The following is a 17,518-nucleotide window of genomic DNA, read 5'->3' as shown; positions in this document are numbered from 1 at the left end:
AGGAGGAGATGGTTGTGACATTTGGTTTGAGTGCGGCTTTGAAGCCACTGAGTTCCTCTGTTTGAGAGCAGGCAGCGAGGATGAACTCTGCGTAAGGCTGTATTTCACATCAGCCCAGCAATTAAACGCTGCATCCAGGCCGCACCGTGCAGCTCTGCTGACCGGTGCTGCTAAACCTGCGTACAGCACCCCCCCGGCAGCGCGTCCTGCCCTGCCCAGAGATGCCGCCAGCTTCGGGGGCGAGCAGAGCCAGTTCAGCACTGCGGTACATCCTATGCTGTTACAGATGGGTTGGGTCTGGGTCTCATCTGTTTGAAGCTCTTCTCCCTTCTCCCCATAGCTTTGCACAGAGCTCCAGGGAGCACCCGACACCGCTGTTTCAAGGTCTGCACTCTGCTGCTTTTCCCCCTTTTTCAGATGGAAGCCAGTGGAGAAATGGTCCTCACTGGAGCTGGCATAATGAAAATGTGTGCCCAATGCGCGGCAGCAGCTGAAGAAGACCACGCAATGCTGTAACCCCAGCCGTGATGCAAAGACCTGCACTTACCTGGAATACTGTTTTCAGACCTGGCCACTGTGCCAGAATGGCTGCGACGTGTTTGGCTTTTCCCTTGCAGATTGTCAGAGGTCTGGAGCTGCTGCTTTATTACGCTGGAATTATAAGCAAGGGATAGTTTAGCTTAGGAATAAGTTAGTAAGGAAAAGCCATAAGAGACCAGCTGGTTTCAGGAAAGGATTAGTCATTAATATAGCATAAAGGTACTCTCTTTTGTATATAAGGTATGGGCAATTACAAACTGGAACAGAAGCAGTAATGCAACTCTTCCTCCCTTCCCCTGAACTACTCTCTGCTTCCACTGACGAAAGGAAAGAAAACTATGACTTGCATTGTATCTTGAAATTCGGTGCCTCTAAGATCTCTTTCAAATGCAGAGGAGAGCAGGCTGCTGAGAGCCCAGTACCACCAGTTCCCATACTTTGAAACTGGTTAAACAGATGAGAGCTGGGCTGTCAGCGGCAGTACCTCAGCGCCAGCCCAGCATCTTGTTTCACTTCTGAAGGACAGGCCGTAGAGCAGGGCAGGCTGATGGGAACAGTGCTAGTAAGTGGAGCATCTACAAGCCTGCCTCCAGTTTTCGGGGGGCACCCTGGGCAGAGGTCACCACAGTGCCCACACCGGACAGAGTCCCACACTGGTCAGACCCCAAGCAAGATCAAATATGGGCATGGCTGGAGCTGCAGAAACAAAACGCAGTGGCGTCACCTACGTGTTGCCCTATCTCCTGTAGTCATGGGATGGGACAGAGCTTTGTGGTGTCCTGCAGGGAGAGTGGCCTAAGCACCAGCATGAACGCATTCACCCGTCAGACACACATTTATCCGAGGAAGAGGAGGACTAAAGGGCACCAAGAGCTCTTTTGCCCCTCCATCTTTAATAGCTTTCCTGCACCGCAGGGCCAGCTCCCTTCCCGGTGGCCCTGGGACATCTGATGCTGCCTCTTAAGGGTCTGCTGGCTGAAGAAAAGCCAGCCAGCTGATGGGGTGGTTAGTCCGTTCCTCTAGCCCTACTCGGGGCCGCCAGCAGTTTGTTCAGCATCTCCTGATGGCGGCTCTAATGATGACGAGAAATTGGGCCCTAATTGGACCCCATCCGTTGCAAGCACGGAGCTGCTGGCAGGGAGCAGGGCGAGCCTGGTGACAGTGGTCAGGGTCGGCCGGGAGTCCCGATCACCAGAGCAGTTCTGCAGTGACAAGGCGGATCTGAGGAGGAGCTGGGAAATCCACGGACAGGATCGGCTCCGCGGCTGGGCACCGGCACGACTGCAGCGTAGCTCGGGCAAGGAGCAGGGGTGACAGCCTGGACTTAAATCCAGCTCCTGTGCCGGGGGACAGTCACACGTATCATCAGATGTTTAGTCCCGTGTGCCGGCTCTGGTGGGTTTGTGGGGTGTTGATGGCTCCTCCTGGCAGGGCTGGTGTGTGGGACGCACCTTCCTGGCCTTTCTAGTAAAATTCTGCTTTTACTGCCACAATAACTCCCATGTGAGTGTGAGAGACAGGGCACGCTGCTCGGGGGTCATGGACTAGAGGGAGCTGACGTGGCTTTGGTTTGCACAGCTTCAGCATGGAAGGGGGGGTGTGGGGAGGGTAACGGGACAAGCAAAAGTCCGATCCTCCTGCACCTCTGCAAAGGAGTCCCAGGGTGTCCCACACAAACCCCATGGCTTGCTGCAGCCCCCACTGCCAGTTGCCTTTGTTTTCACTGCAGAAGCTTGGAGATTTAAAAAAAAAAAAAGGGGGTGGGATGTGAAGAGGAAAACTAATATGATTAAGGCAGGATTTGGGCACTGGCGGAGAGCTGCCGTAGGTGGTGGGTATTAGCAGTAACAGCTGCTGCGCTTCCCATTAGAGGAGAAAGCGAAGAAGGTCCCTGAAAGGATGGGTCTCTGGCAGGCCGGGAGGGCAGCGGCGGCAGCGAGCCTGGCGGCGTACGTGTCCCGAGGTAAGCGACGGCGGCACCGGCAGCCCCAGCCCGGGCGGCCCTGGGGAGCACGGCCCCGCTCCCCGTGCCTGAGTGGCGAGAGGCGCAGGCGGGCGGCCGGGGGAGGGATGGGAAACGGCGGCGCAGCCTGGGAAACGCCCGAGGGAAAGAGCTGCTGCTCGGGGGTACTGTCATGAGCTCCCACGAAAAATCATATGCGGCAAGGGAGGTTTAGGTGTGCCTAGGGGGGAGGCTGACTCCACGAGGAGGAGGCATCCCGTCCCTGGTCCTGCAGGGGCTGGGATATTTAGTGAAGGCTCCTGTGGCTCCCACAAGCATCTTCTGGCCCGTACCTGGGTGGAGTGGGACGATGCTCGGCTGTGGAAGGTTAAACTGCATCTGTCTGCTCCCTGCTTTGGGCTGGGCACGAACTGTTTCATGTGCAGCGGTGGTTTTTTAGAGTCAGCTGGCACGTTTCAGAAGTGCTAGAGTCGGAGGTGTAAGCTAGACCTCCTCAGCCTCTGGTTTCCTCTGGTTTATTTACATCTACTTATTGACTAAGTGCAATGAAATCTAAGTCAGGAAAAGCCGCATGTTGAACAGAAGACGTTAGGAAGAGCTACATTAAAAGCAGGACTACCTGCCTTACGATATCCATTACCCCTGACAATAAAGACCGTGCACTCGTCCTTCAGCTTCACTTGCAAAAGCGCAGAATGAGAATAACAAAATACTCCAGCTAATCTGGAAACATGTTTTGTGCCAGCCACCAAAGCTGAGAGGTACTAAAGACATGGCATACCAAATATAAAACTTCTACCGTGTTGAGAAAAAATATTTGTTTGAATTAAAAATTGGAGAATAAGGAGAAATCTTGGCATTAGCCAAAACGGCTGCATGTTTATCTCAGGCTTCCAACGCTGACTTCAAAGACAGCATTGCTGCCGTCTCGTCAGCAACAGCGAGCCCTGGCCGAGAAGGACAAGCTGAAATGCAGCTGGGCAGCCAGGGACGGGTCCGGCGGTCGCAAGCAGCCCAGCGCCTCCGAGCCCCGACGCGTGGGCTGCTAAAAGGTGCCTCGTGCTTCCGCAGGCCAGAGCGAGGGGCAGGGAGAGGCCCTGTGCTGGGCACCAGCCCCGCGCGGGACGGGGCCTGCAGCAGCTCTGCAGGTCTAAGGGTAGATGTTTCCCCCATTGATCAGGTCGTACATTTGGGCTGGGAATGGTGGAGCGTGCTGCGCGCGGTCGTACAGAGCCTTCTCCTCCTCCTAAATGCCACAAGACTTTTTAGAGCAAATCTTCCCCGACCACTCCCTCCATGGCTGACTTCGCAAGAAATGCATCCTCTTGCGGGGCCTCTTCCCTCCCAATTTACTTCAAAATGTGAAATGCTGTGGATTACTGAAGTGGCTCCATGCGCCACAGAGATCATTTATTCTCCTTCGTTTAAAGGCTGTGGGAAGGGCGGCTCTGGAGCTCAGCTAATTCAAAGGCACCAGACGGGCTCACAGGCTACTGAAGACGCCGCTTTGAAGTGAACCTGCCCGTTGTTTTCCACCGTAGGATGGAGGACATCAGGAGAGCCCACATCACCATCATCGGCTGGGCATGCACAACCCTGTGCTTGGTCTCCTACGCGTCCGCCTTCTCGGACGGTGCGAGCCTTTCTGCCTGCACCGACATGATGCCCAGGCACCTGAGAGCGCAGCTGCACAGCCCCAGCAACAACTACGTTACTGTCCACACCAACATGTCCTTCTACTTCCCAGGCGATAAGGTTCCAGGTAAGGAACAGCTTCTCATTCCCGCATCTGAAAAATACATGATAACTAATCTCAAGTGATGGCATTAATCTTTGTGAAGAGGGATAACTGCTCCGAGTGAGCTACGCCACCGCTCTTGTCATGAGGAAATGAACGTATTTACAGAGGGATTCTGTTTGCAGTGCTTGGCCTAAGGTTTCTCAGGGGATGGCTGACTCCAGGTTTTCACCATGTTGCAGACCAACGGTTTGCCAGAAGCAGCCGGTAGGTTTGGATGCTCTGGGTGGGATTAATTTATCTCAATTGTGTCTCAACCATACCAGACCTCAACACACGCATGGCACATGAGAGGTACCTCCAGAGGGTAAAGTCACCTTCCCTGCTCCTCTGCACTACACGAAGGGGTCTGGGTGATTCGCCTGACTCTTAGGTATGGTTGGGCAGCGTGCCCCATCCCCAGCATCGCTGCTCCTTCGTGTCCTGTGTTTTGTCTTGCAGTGACAGTGAGGAGCACCCGGGATTTTATGGGCTTTTTGCTTCAAGCTCGCAAAGTGTCTAACGATGAAATCGCTGGCACATTTGTCTTCATCCCTCCTGGTTCCAAGCTGCTGACTTGTTTTGAAGATGGTGACACCGTCACCCACTCAGACAAGTCACTGAAGAGAAACCTGTCCTTCGTATGGAAAGCACCAGACCAACCCATTGGAGACATCAAGTTTTTGTAAGAACATGCTGGTTCCTAACCAGACTTTGTGTCTTCTCAGTTAAAGGCTTGGTTTTATTTTTCCATTGTACTTGCCCGGCACAGTGGTTTATGTATCTTGAACCCCATATAGCTAAATACTTATGAAATGCTGCAACAGTATCCCAGCTGGTACATAAATCACCATTTATATCTGCTGGGTAGTGCTGCTTTTTATTTACATGGTCACTATTTTCTCAGAATAAATACACTGGAAGATGACAGCCTAAGAACTTGGGAAATAGAAATGTTAAGGCATAAAGAGAGAACTGTGATAACGTTGCCTATCTTTCTAAATAATACAGCCCATAGGACTTCCCTGACTACAGAATAATCTTGTATATCACTTCTTAAAAAAAAAAAATTAAAATGAGTGGTTTTTTAAAAAGTTAAATGTAAACAGAATTATTCACAGTAGGAAGACAGAGTGAGCACTGGGTCAAAACTTGACATCTCTGTCTTGCACCAAAGTCCCAAACTGTCCAAGTATTTTGGTTCTGATTCGGAATGAAATTAAACATCATCTAACTGGCTGTCTTAGAGGAAGCACAGCGACTTTTCATTTTGGAAGAGATTAAATTGTTATGTTTTGACTTTACAAAACCACTTAGAAGCTGCTTGGCCAGATCCTTGGCTGCGCCCCAAAAGATAAGCGTCCTGGTGAGTGCCGTGGCTTGTGCATCTCATCGTGATTCAACACAAATTCATTGAAACAGAAATATTGCTGCTTGGCATTTCCAATTTTTGCCTGTTGTTTTAGATCGGGAAATATTATTAAAAACACATAAAACTAGTAACAGAATAAACCCAACCCAAACCCAACAACACCTATTCCTAGCCACCCACTCTGACGCTTCCTTCACCCTCTGGCTTTTGACCCTCCAAGCTGATTTCTGATAGCCTTTCCCTTTTCCCCCTACCACAGCATCTGGAAAAACTCCTTGTTAGGCTTAAAAATGTCTTGTAAGAGTCATCTGGCACAGGAGAACCCAGGCTGGTTTCCCCTTAGCTAATTCTCAGAAGCAGCTGAGCAATCTGAGCTGAAATTCTCCCCAAATCTCCAGCTTAAATAAGGTTCTCCGGGTGAACAGTTAAAGGTTGGCCAACGCAGTTTTGGCACCTGACAAAAAGCAGAGGGTTAGGCAGGCTCAAATATCAGAGGGCTGAGAAAAGAGACTTCCCCACCACCACCACCTATTCTGCTGTTTGTGCAAGTTACATCATTGACTTGTTTTAATTAGTAAATACCACTGTTGTTTCCCTGCCTACGGAAGATTATAAGCAGAGCTAGTCCAAGTTTTCCAAATGTACTTCTATCAACACAGCGAATATAATAGCTTTTTTTTTCTTTTTAGTTTAAGTTCCCACACATTTTTTTGGCTGATCTTAATTATGAGTGGGGATTCTTCACCCCTTATCTTTCTTATGGGACCTGGTATCTTTTATTCGTGATATAAAATGTGTGACGGGCTAATCCTTTAAAATACTTTTGCATCGCTTCTGTCTTTGGATTAAAGCAGTCCTTGTGATTAGCTAAACAGTCAGATGTTTTATTAATGCTATAGAGCCAGTAAATTCTTGCCTAATTATGTTTTAACAGCATCTCCGTCGTCCAATCATACTTTGTTTACTGGGCAAAGATCGAATCTGCTATCGTGGCTCAGCGAGGGCAAAACAAGACGCTTGCTGGCAGCGGCAAGAAGCCCGACCCCGTAACCCCCGTGCCCTCGCAGGGACCGGCTGACCCACACCCCACAGGTACGGCGAGCAAAGGTAGGGGTTTCTTACCGACCGCTTCCTGCAGAGTAGTTTTACAGCTTATTCCGGGCAAGCGTTGAACACAAGTGACCCAAACAAGCTGGAGGGACCCGTTTAACTCCTGTGGGCGTCAGGGAGATCAGCGATGGCTGTGGCGAACTCCCTGAAATGAGGGCATGGGTCAGCGTTTGAGGTGATGGAGGCAGTCCCGAGGACGGTACCAGAAAGATAAACAGGGTTGCCAGATCTTATGATTTCAATGCAAACCCTAAAATACAACATATTTTACCTAAAATCTCAGCTCCTGAAGACAAGCAAGTGCAATTAGCAATGCTATCCAAACGAATAAATTTGTCTCTAAATGTGACACTTGCCCTTCAGGTATGTATTGAGTTGTATTTACGCAGCCTCTGGTCAGTAAAATGCTCCAAAAATGTACTTATACTACCACCAGATGTGTTTCTCAACATCCTTGACATGGCACCAAGACTGAGTTTTAATTATTTTACTTGACTGTAATTTAGGCAGCGGGCTTTGTTGTTTTGCTTTCCAGCTGGGTTCCCACTTAAAATTAAGTGACATGAAAATAAAAAAAAAAATCACTATTACAATCCTTCCTGGCAAATGTTAGCACTGAGCGGGATTTGAAATAAACAAACCGAAGACAATAGACTTCTGCTCCTCTCTCCCTGCTTCTTGTTTTGTCTCCGTGCTGGACAAGGTCCCACCTCTCCCGCGGCTGCCACCAGCTCCCCGCCGCACACCCCCGCGCTGCCTGCCAGCCCCACCGGCATCGTGGCAACGCCGGCACCGGAGCCAGGTTTCGGTGTCGGATCAGACGCCCGTCCCATCACTGAGCCGAAGCAGCCAGCCCGGCCTTCGCGGGCTGCATCCGGCGGGAGCAGCGGGTCCAGCGGCCGGGGGCTGGAGCTGTCCCTCCCCACCCGAGATCCCGGCACGGCGGACGCCTTGCGAGGGTTCCTCTCCCAGGATGACGCCTCCAGCTACAGCACCTCCAACAGGTAACCGAGGTGGTGGGAAGAGCTATTTCTCCAGCTCTTCTGGGGAAGAAAAATAGTACTAGCTTCCCTGCGGATGAGCAAGGGTCCATGTAAGAAGGTGTCTGCGGCTGGGGGGAGGCGAGAGGGTGTTTGCTTGCCAAAATTTTGAGAAATAATCCCCTGGAGATTGCATGTGACAGACAGTGACAGGTAGAAAATCCAAAACTCTTAAAAACCCGATGTTGTGCTGCTCAGCCCAGCGGAGGACTGGCCAGGTGGATGAAAAATGTGATAAAAACTATTGACTGCTACAATATTTTTCTAAAAGCACATGCAAATATTCAAAGAAACAGTGAATTCAGCCGAGAGATTTCTCCATCTGCAGGAAGAAGGAAGAAAGGATTTAAAGCAATTATGAAATTTGGGCTTGAGGACGTCTGCTTAGAAGTCTTAGAGGCTTTGGGCCGCATGAGCTTTCATGCAACGTTTTACACGGTGGGTGAAAACGATGGGAAGAGGAATAAATGATCAGGTGTTATTAAAATACGGCCCCGTTCGGTCTGCCTTGACTGTGCGCGTCCTGAGGCTGCTCTGGCGCGCGGCACGCTTCTCCGGCGGTGCAGAGCCCAGGTGTTCCCGTGTGGGCTGCAGCGAGGTCTCACTTACTAACCCGGCCTTTCCTCTGTCCACACCGCAGAGCAGGAAGCGGTGCCAGCGCTGCCACCCCACGCTTGTGTTTGACGTGTAAAGAAGATGGGCAGGTAAGCAGCGGGGACGGGGATGATGTCTTCTCCAAAGATAGAAAGGTCTAAGAGAAGATGAGGATAAAAGCTCTCTACTGCATCACAGCACCAAGCAGCCCACCGAGGTCTCATAAGTGACTAAAACTACATTGAGACTGTTAAGAGTTTTAATTTTTTTACTTTAACTGGGAATTGTTTTTTTTATCTCTTTGTTGTTTTCCTTCTGAGCCCGCTGCCTGGGTTTTTAGAAGTCCCGCTGTAAAAACCATCTAAAATAACTTTTCCATATGTAGACATGACTACAGGCTGCTGGATGTTACTGGGCTGGAAACGTGTGTTTTATTCCCGTGGAAGGCTGAGATGTTCCTTTCCAGCGGTGCTGGATAGGAACCACCCGTGACATTCACCAGAGGTCAAAGACTTCACCTTTCCTGGGGGCAGCCAAGGAAGCCGTGTGCTTTCTGAGGGCAGGGCCAGCCTGGGAGGCTGGATGGACCAGAAAGGCAGAGGAGGTGGTGGTGGTGGTGGTGATGGTGGTGGGGTTAGCCACAGGCACGGGGTGCACTCACCAGAGGCAGCTGGAAGAGCGGGAACTGGCAGACGGGACGAGTGGGTGGGAGCGCCTTTCGGGAAGGGGTGACCTCAGGGAGAGGAAGCCCAGAAAGGTGTGAAAGGACTGCAGCCTCGGGGAGCAGGGCGGCTGTACGTACGGAAGGAGATGTGGGAGCTGGAAAGGGCCTGTGAGGAATTAGGTAAAGAAAGAAAAGGAGAGCAAGGAGAGGGAGAGAAACTGGAGAATAACAGGGCTGCGAAGGAGAGAGGGGGATGTTCAGATGGGAATTAGTGGAGAAGCTGGAAAGCAGGGATAGCTTAGAGACACAGGGTACAGGCTTAGCTGGGGAAGTCCAATATACAGGGGATGGAGAGAAGAAAAATACAAGGAAAATAAAGAATTAGATCTGGGTTGCAGGATGCCACAGGAAGAAGAGAAGTAATCTCACAGAAAATAAAAGAGGAAGGGGCCATACAGCAGGAAATGAGGCAGAAATATTTAGGAAGGAGCGGAGGACAGAAAACAAGTAAAGGAGAGATGTGTAACATGAGCATCATAACCATGGAGAGAAGTGGAGAAATGGCAGAAGATGGTAACCAAAGGAAAGGAAGAGTTATTGTGCAAGGCAAGACCAGAAAAGCATAACAAAATAAAAATATTGAGAAATGAGGCAAGACAGAGAGAAGTAAGACAAAAAGAAAGGAGAAATGAGGTGAGATAGGGCAAGGACTTGCAAGGCAATTCCATTTTCTATCCCAAAGTCCCAAATCCTGCACTATATCCCTACAGTATGGTGTTTGCATTTTGAGGGCAAGTGATCCTTACACATGCAACCCTAACTTTGCCAGCCAGCTACTTTACAGTTTGCAGTTCAGCCACTGAAAGTCTTTTATTTACTACTGTATTTTACTAGCACCTTCAGAAACCGTCTCTGCCACAAAGGATGCTCTGACCCTCCCCTGCTTTGCTTCACAGCTTGCCAGGGCTCCTACCTCAGCTTTGTGCTCCTGTCACACTGTCTTCCCAGCAAGCTTTAGAAATCTCTGATGATGGTAGAGGGTGAGAGTTTCTCTGGTGTAATTAATGGATGTGTGAAAAAGCCTGCTGGGCTGGACAGGCTGGGGAGGTGCCAGCAATTGAGGGCCAGATCCAAATCTCAGTGGAGCCAAAGAAAAAAACCCCAGTACATTTTGCAGGTTTTGGATGGGGGCTCAGGTGCACAGTGGGAATGGAAAAACTCATTGGGGGCCTCCTAAATCGTATGATTGTTTCACAGTTAGTCTTGGATGATATCTGCAGCAAAGCCTGGGCTGCAGAACTGGCATGGAGTGGCTGTCATTTTGTGACGGATAAAATAAGGTGCGTGGCACCAGGCAGAGCCCCTAGGAACAGGAGCACGCGAGAACAGTCACGCTCACTAAAATAGGTGGCTAAGCAACTCTGAGAGGCAGCAGGTTTCAAACTGGCTGTGTAGCCTGCGAAAGCAAGACGGGCTTTGGGGAGACTTCACAGGTTGTATGTGACTGCCCCAAAACCACTGATGTCAAAGGCCATTCCACGTCTCCTGGGTCCCTCCGCTCCACGGTTCGATCCACAGCCTCAGAAGGGCGATACTGAATCCCAGTGGGCCCGGGGTGACCCTAAACACAAAGCTTGGCCGGGAAGATCACACCTGTCCTTTCATTATGACCCTGGCATCGCTCAAGGCGGGAATTGTTTATTAAGTGATTTTTTTTGTGACAACGATGCCTGTGAAAAATACCACCACTACCACCACAATGGGAGTTGCAGACCTTTACTTAGGCATAGCAGTGACCTTCCTCCCCGCCTGTGCCCTTCTCCTCTGCCCCTTCAGCCCACTCTGCCTTGCCCCCCTGGGACCGACTCCCAGTGCCTCGTCCCTCCCGTGGCAATTCTGGTACGGGTGGAGCGGGGCTGAATCTGCCTCATTTTCTAAAAGCTACTGAGTAACCAGGGGATGGAGCAGGGTTATTCCAAGGCCAGGGGGACACCTGGGTGTCAGAAATACAGAGCTGAACTGTACCGTGACGTAGGTAGTGAGAACCTGATCAGCCCCCTTTCTCTTCCCTCACCGCACATCTCGTCGTGGTTTTGCTTTCAAAGGCCAGTACCGAGAGCGGGGCCGTCTCGAGAGCCTCCCCGCGTGCGACAGCGTCTCCTTCTGCCCCGCACGTACACACTCACCTGGGTGACACCGCTGCGACAACAGCCTGGTTTGGCGATGCCGACGCTGCCGGCAATTTGTCATCGGCTTCGAGGCAAATGGCGGAAAGAAAGCCGGCACCGCAGGAGGAGGCAGGCGCCAGGGTCGAGGAGGAGGAGGAAGAGGCGGGTGGGAATACCCTGCCATGGGTGACCAGACCAGCTCCCGAATCTGCTGTTCCCGGGAAGGGGGAAGACCCTGGCAGAGGGACCCGACTCCTAGCAGCCCAACTCGGCATCCTCCTGATCTGCACCGCCGCCCTGGGCCTGGCGCTGGCAGCTGCCGTGCGCTGCGTCTGTGCCCAGCATTGCCACAAGCGGACGGAGGTCTCCTTCAGCGAGCCGGACCCCGACGTCATCGCCGTCAGAGAAAACGGGGAGGTGATGCACTTCCGAAAGATCCGGGAGAACAGCTTCGTGCTGGTACAAGCCGAGTACAACTGGGTCAGCCCCTCAAGCAGCGGGAAGAAGACAATCGTCTGAACATCTGCAAGGCCGAAAGCAGCGCTACAGCGGCCGGTGTAGGTGAAAATAGCCCGGACTGCGCAGCAGAGTTATAGGAAGCGGTGGGGTAGTTCCTCTGTCTGCCGCCAGATAGGTGAAGGAACTCGAAGCAGCCAGTTCAGACAGAGGTGCTAGTCGAAAGTACCTAAGCTACAGCTGCTAAGAAAATAGAAGCTGATAAATCGTTCAGCGTGTTACACTTACCGCAATTAATATTGTATATCTGCTCATTAGCTGTCACTGCAGCCATGACGTACACTTCCTCTGTTGCCTTAAGGGTGTAGCCAAAAATAGAAATTCTTCCTCCGCACTGTAGTATTGTCTCCTGTTTAATCTCAGCAAAAGTTTCTAGTGTTACATTTCTGTCTAGGAACTAGAAACGCCTGATATAAACCCAGCCATTCTCATTCAGGAGCTTACAGGTTTGATTCTGTGCACTCGGTATCTCTCAGATGACAAAATATTTGCTGGTAGATTTGAAGTTTCAATTTGAAAATAAAAAGCAGTAACTCATTAGTGGAGAACATTGATTCAAAGAATGCTGAATTGATCTACGGGAACGAAACACAGGGTGGCGGACACCAGCTTTTGGGGGAGAAACATGCCTCCTCATCAGGTGCAAATGGAAGAGAAACCTTTCCTGTCCATTTGCACCTGATGAGGAAGCTTGTTGAAGCCTGACAGCCAGCATTTACTTAGTCTTTTACTTCGAGTCAGCTCAGTAACACTCTGTGCAGAAACACGCACTGAGAAGTACCCTTCCCAGGTCACTTTGGAGATCCCCAGCAAAGGCTGCGTGGAAAGTTAACAGCATCCTTGTACTCTGAGTTTGTGCAAACTTCTCTCCAACCGTGTGGTTTTCTGCAGGAGGCCACTCAAACAGCCCTTGGAAAACAACAAGGTCCTTGACACCTTCTAAGAAGGAGAGGTGACAACAGCAAGGGTAAAGGTTTATTTTTACTGCAGCTTTGAGAGAGCCAGAAATAGTCCTGATAACGATCCTCTTGAGATGTACATTTTAGAGCCTTTCGGAGAGCAGGAATCACCCCTTCTGGTGTCCTTTTCTAGGGTGGAGGGGCTCAGATGGCCCCCAAGCTGTGTAAATTGGGGACAGACTTAAACTTTGGTGCTGCAGTTATTTTGCAGCCCGCAGCAATCCCCCCTGAGCTAAGCAGATAATGATGGGACCCTGATGGCTCACACATCTTTCCTGGTGCCAACTTCCCTCTCTGTCAGGAGGGCCCTGTGGCCATCTCCAACTAGCTGGCCACCTCCATGCTTGATAGTCAGTCAAAGCTCTGCTTTCACGTCCTCCCTTACCTTGCCATTGACTTCAGAGGAGACAGGTGGGACATAGATGAGTTCTCCTATTCAAACCCCTACAGCATGATGACCATAGCGCATCTTTTGCTAACAGCGCCTTCTATTAGTGTTCAGAAAGAGCTGGTTTCTGACCATATTACTGTACTGTGATTAGTGACATGATGCTTTGCGCTACACACATGGCCAAATTTCTATCGAGTTAACTTGCGTTGGGCAAAATAAATGAGTAAGAAAAGAAGTGTACTCACAAATGCAGCTTGCAGAGATGAGCTTGATGGTCTTCACCATTGCACTTTGAAGAGAAGGGTGGCCACACCACGGCCCTTCCACTGCAGAGTGACCAAGGGTAGTGCTGTAATTGAAAAGACATTTGTTTTAGGACTCAAATGGATGCTAGGTGAATGGTTTTATGTTCAATAAGTTGAGCTTAAGCACTACCGACTAGGAAGTCTACAGGTTTTTAAGTACAGGTCTAGACACTTAAAATGGCATTCCTCTCCTGTGTCACGTGCCTTAGAAAGAAATCATGTTTCTGTAAGCCAGTGTAGCTGAACTGTGTAGCAACTAAAGCAGACTGCATTCAAGTCATTGTTAATGCAGCAAAAAAAAAATCCTAATTAACTGAGAAAATAGGTCAACAAACTCTTAAATATTTAAAGAACTATCACATATTATTTTAAAAAGTTTCTTATGATGGCATGGCTGTTTATGAATAAATTACAAATACCTATGGCCTCTTCCACTCTCTCTCTAGGTTTTATGTTACCAGACTGCTATAGCTATAAAACCGTAACCTTCCTCTTCCCAGCTTTTTCCCCACAACCCAGCACCGCTTCTTACCAGGCTGACCGGAGCAAGTGAAGGCCTCATGGAGATGTTTGATTAGGATGGCGGCACTTCAGCACCAGTCTGCCTTCTACCAAACTCTGCCTTCTGTTAAATTTATGCAGCTCCAGTATTATTAGTTGTAAAACCTGTAATGGTGAGCTCTGAGGGACACAGCTCCTTTGAATTAGTAATGAGTTTTGCTACTTTGTGGACTTGGCTGAGACCTAAAGTGCTTGTGTTTTTTTTCTTGACTTCTGAATGATGTTTCGTTTATTGTAGTTGCCATGACAAGAGGGATAGAGGTTTTATCTCTTCCTAAGGCTGTTAAAAACATGAGCACTGATTAATTTATTAAAAGGCAAGCCATTCAAACACCCCCATTCTTAAGTGACTCAACTTGTATGGAAATTCATCTGTGCTCACGTTTGGAATAGATTTAGGAGAAAAAAATGACAGAATTAAGAAAAGAAAGGCACAAGCCATTCCAATATTTAGCGGAGGGACAGGGGAAAGACTTGCCTTGTTTCCCTCTCTAGGTGCAGGACTGTGTTGGTCACAGAAGTTCTGCTGCAACCAGGGGGTCTCAGTTCCTCCAGTGCTGGTCAGCCTGCAGCCATCTGTGGCCCACGTTAGGCTGCGATCCCCCAGCAAAGTGGCGGGGCTTTGGGTCAGAATTACTGACCAAAGGTGTGGAAAGCGGCTCACATTCAGCTCTAATGCACACCTATCCTGAGTCTGTCTCCCCACCAGCCAAACAGGCATTAAACACAGTTTTGGCAGTGAAATCTCCTATGGCTTAAATCCTCTGATGCCGTTACGATGCTTGGGCTATCCTAACTCAAAAAAAAAAAAAGATTTAGAAATAACTAACTTGCATACAGACATGCCCGTTCATCACGCCCTTACTTGCACACTTGTTTTCCCATCTCGTGTCACTGTGATTCCTGCTTTCCCTCTGCTCCACAAAAATATAAACCACTGCCCTTAAACCATCAGTCCTGCACGTTGAGCATATAGCACCATCGCTGATTCTTACTGCTTTTCCACGGTATCTGAAACCAGTTTGGTTTTGCCCATCATCAAGCCCTTCCACAAATCTGTTCCCCCTCTGCTTCGGAGAAGATGTTGTCTCATGCAAAGCTGCATCTGCTCTGTTAAAGATGCCCATCCCAACTGCAGTTAGGAGAGGATGGCAATACATTAGTGGCACTAAATGTAACGTGGAGAGGTTGCATTAAGCAACGCAGTTGGCCCAAAGCTTGGTTAAGTCATCGTGGACGTTTCCTGCATTGGTTGAATTGTCACTAGTGATCAAAAAAGCCAAACATGCATTGATTTGGTCAGCTCCAAAATGGGTGATGAGACTCACAGGAGAAACCACGGGGCCCTGTGGGCCCAGCTATCATGGGCAGCAGGGATGTGCAAGCTCAGGCTCTCAGCAGAGGCAGTGCCTTCCCAGAGCAGTCCAGGATGAGGCCCCAGGCATTACGGAGATCTGGCTGGGTGGCTTGGCCAGCCCTTTTGGCACAGATTCTGCAATTACTTAAGACCACACAAACCAAGGGAGGCAAAGCAGCAAGGCCAGACTAAAACATTCAGCACATCCGGCAGCAAACTCAGCCCGGGGGGATGACGCCGGGGCTGTCTTGCTGAGGGGTGAGGATTCGTCCTCTCCCTCACCCCTGAGGGTTTGCCCCTGCTTCAGCCAGCTCCTTGGCGGAGCCGCAGACGCATGTGTTATTTATTCACTTAGATTTAAATGACAATGAGAAATGCCTGTAAAAAGATGATGAGACGCTCTAACCATTCCTGCAATGTTCAGCTGCAAAAAGACAGCTGCTTACCTGCAAAAACCAAAGACAAAGTGGCGACCCGACCTGCCCGGCTGGTGAACAGCTGAACGGCCCCCCCGCTCCTCCTGGCAAGCCGGACCCCTCCGCTGCCCCTGCCGTGGTCTCGAGGCTCAGCCTGAAAGTCATCGTGTCTGGACAGCCCTGCAGGGCTCCCTTCCTCTCTGTCCCCTCCCCGCTCTCCTGCCAGCGCCTCCGAGGCACCGCACCACCTACGAGAGGGCAGAGAAGGACCTGGGGAGTCGCAACTGCCCTCGGACCGTGAGCTGCTCAGGGATCTCTCCCGGCTCCCTCCTGCCACCGAATCGTTGCCCCTTCGCAGGTCTCGTCACAGCAGCCCTCTTTTCTCATTAGCGCCTGTGTGACTCTCTCAGCAAAGCATTTCGTTACATGATGTATGAAGGATCATGTCTCAAACCACATTTTACTGTATATTTAAGTGCATGTTTTGCTGATTTACTGCTGTTGTAGAGAACATCTCCCTTCCCAGGCAGGGCAGGCCCGTAAAGGATGTATCAGCTCTGACTAATGATTATTAGTACATCCTAAGGTTATGTACCACAATCAAATAACGTGCAGAGGGAAGAGAGACTCCAGCTTACTCGGCTGAGGACAAAGATCACAAATAGTCTCTTTGAATCTTCAGATTGCAATATCCATTACAGATTGCCACCTTCTAATGTCAAAGTATAATTTGTTGTTGAGAAAATGTGTCGCTATTTCAAAGGCGAGTCAAAGATCAGCCTCGCTGTATATCAGCGTATGTTGATGTACATTAGGAAGCGACGGCCAGGTACCAAGGACATCCGGCTGTGGGTAGAGAGGGAAAGCAGGAGATGTGACTTGCTGATCTTTATTATGCAAACACACGGCCCAAAGCCGAAAAATATTTAACCCAGTCAAGTGAAGTGTCACGGGTAATTCCCAGTGCCTAATGTGACACAAACACCACATGCCAGAGGAGCTAACCGCGACCTCCTACTCCGGCAACAGCTGGTGCGGGCAGGCCGACCCTTGCTGCTGCACTTTGCCGGGAGGGGCTGCGGATACAGCCGGGAACAGGGAAACTGTTCCGTGGGGAAAACCCAGCCTCTGCCTGTCGCTCCCCGCACCGGCTAAGCGGGCGGGCCGCGGGCGGAACTCCCGTGTAACTCCCACCCGGGGCCGCCGCAGACGGCAGCGAGCGCCGGCCGCCACCTCGCGCGCGTTTCCCGCCCAACCCTGACAAAGTGAAAACCGGCCCAGGCCGGCGCCGCGCGCGCCCTCCGCCAGCCGGCCCGCCCGGCCCCGCGCCGCCGCCAGGGGGCAGCCTTGCCCCGGCGATGGCGGCCGCGCCCGGCCCCGCCGCCGCCCCCGGCCCCCGGGGACGGGCCCGCGGCGGGGCGGGCAGCGCCGAAGCGGTTAGCGCTCGGCCGGGGGTCCGGACCCGGCCAGCCCCGCGGCCGTTTGTCCGGGCGCCGCCATCTTCTCAGGGCAGAGGCAGCGGCGGGCAGGAAGCCGCCCGGGGCCCAGCAGGGCAGGTGCGACCCGGCTCCCGGCGGGCGCGGCCCCGCCTCAGGCCTCGGTGCGCCCAGGGCCGCCGCGGAGCCCCTTGAAAGTCGGTGGGAAGAAGCGCGGAGACTCGGCTTACCCAAGTAACCCAGCGGGCCTCGGTGAGCGGGGCGGGTAGGCCGGACGCCCGCTGCCCCGCTAGAGCTGCTGCCCCGGGGGAGCCGCCGGATCTGGGACGGGCCCTGGGCAGTGACTGAC

At 51.2% G+C, this 17,518-nt stretch overlaps 1 protein-coding gene across 1 annotated transcript; it reads left to right on the top strand.

Moving 5' to 3' along the window:
* Positions 1–3,933: 3,933 nt before the first annotated feature.
* Positions 3,934–12,077, top strand: REELD1 (reeler domain containing 1). Its single transcript, XM_075150017.1, has 6 exons — positions 3,934–4,265; positions 4,743–4,965; positions 6,587–6,744; positions 7,466–7,766; positions 8,443–8,506; positions 11,166–12,077. The coding sequence occupies exons 1-6, from the start codon at positions 4,046–4,048 to the stop codon at positions 11,745–11,747; spliced, it is 1,548 nt and encodes a 515-aa protein (XP_075006118.1). The 5' UTR covers positions 3,934–4,045; the 3' UTR covers positions 11,748–12,077.
* Positions 12,078–17,518: the final 5,441 nt, after the last annotated feature.

The sequence above is a fragment of the Calonectris borealis genome, chromosome 4 (genome assembly GCF_964195595.1).
Source record: "Calonectris borealis chromosome 4, bCalBor7.hap1.2, whole genome shotgun sequence".
Taxonomy (NCBI): domain Eukaryota; kingdom Metazoa; phylum Chordata; class Aves; order Procellariiformes; family Procellariidae; genus Calonectris; species Calonectris borealis.
The sequence above is the reverse complement of the archived record's forward strand: the minus strand, read 5'-3'. Positions and strand labels throughout refer to the sequence as shown.

Bases quoted from the DNA above. Each gene is read 5' to 3' on its own strand.
- REELD1 (XM_075150017.1), top strand. From the start codon at position 4,046: ATGGAGGACATCAGGAGAGCCCACATCACCATCATCGGCTGGGCATGC. The intron at 4,966-6,586 runs GTAAGAACATGC...ATGTTTTAACAG, and splicing joins ATTGGAGACATCAAGTTTTT to CATCTCCGTCGTCCAATCAT. The intron at 6,745-7,465 runs GTACGGCGAGCA...GTGCTGGACAAG, and splicing joins GGCTGACCCACACCCCACAG to GTCCCACCTCTCCCGCGGCT.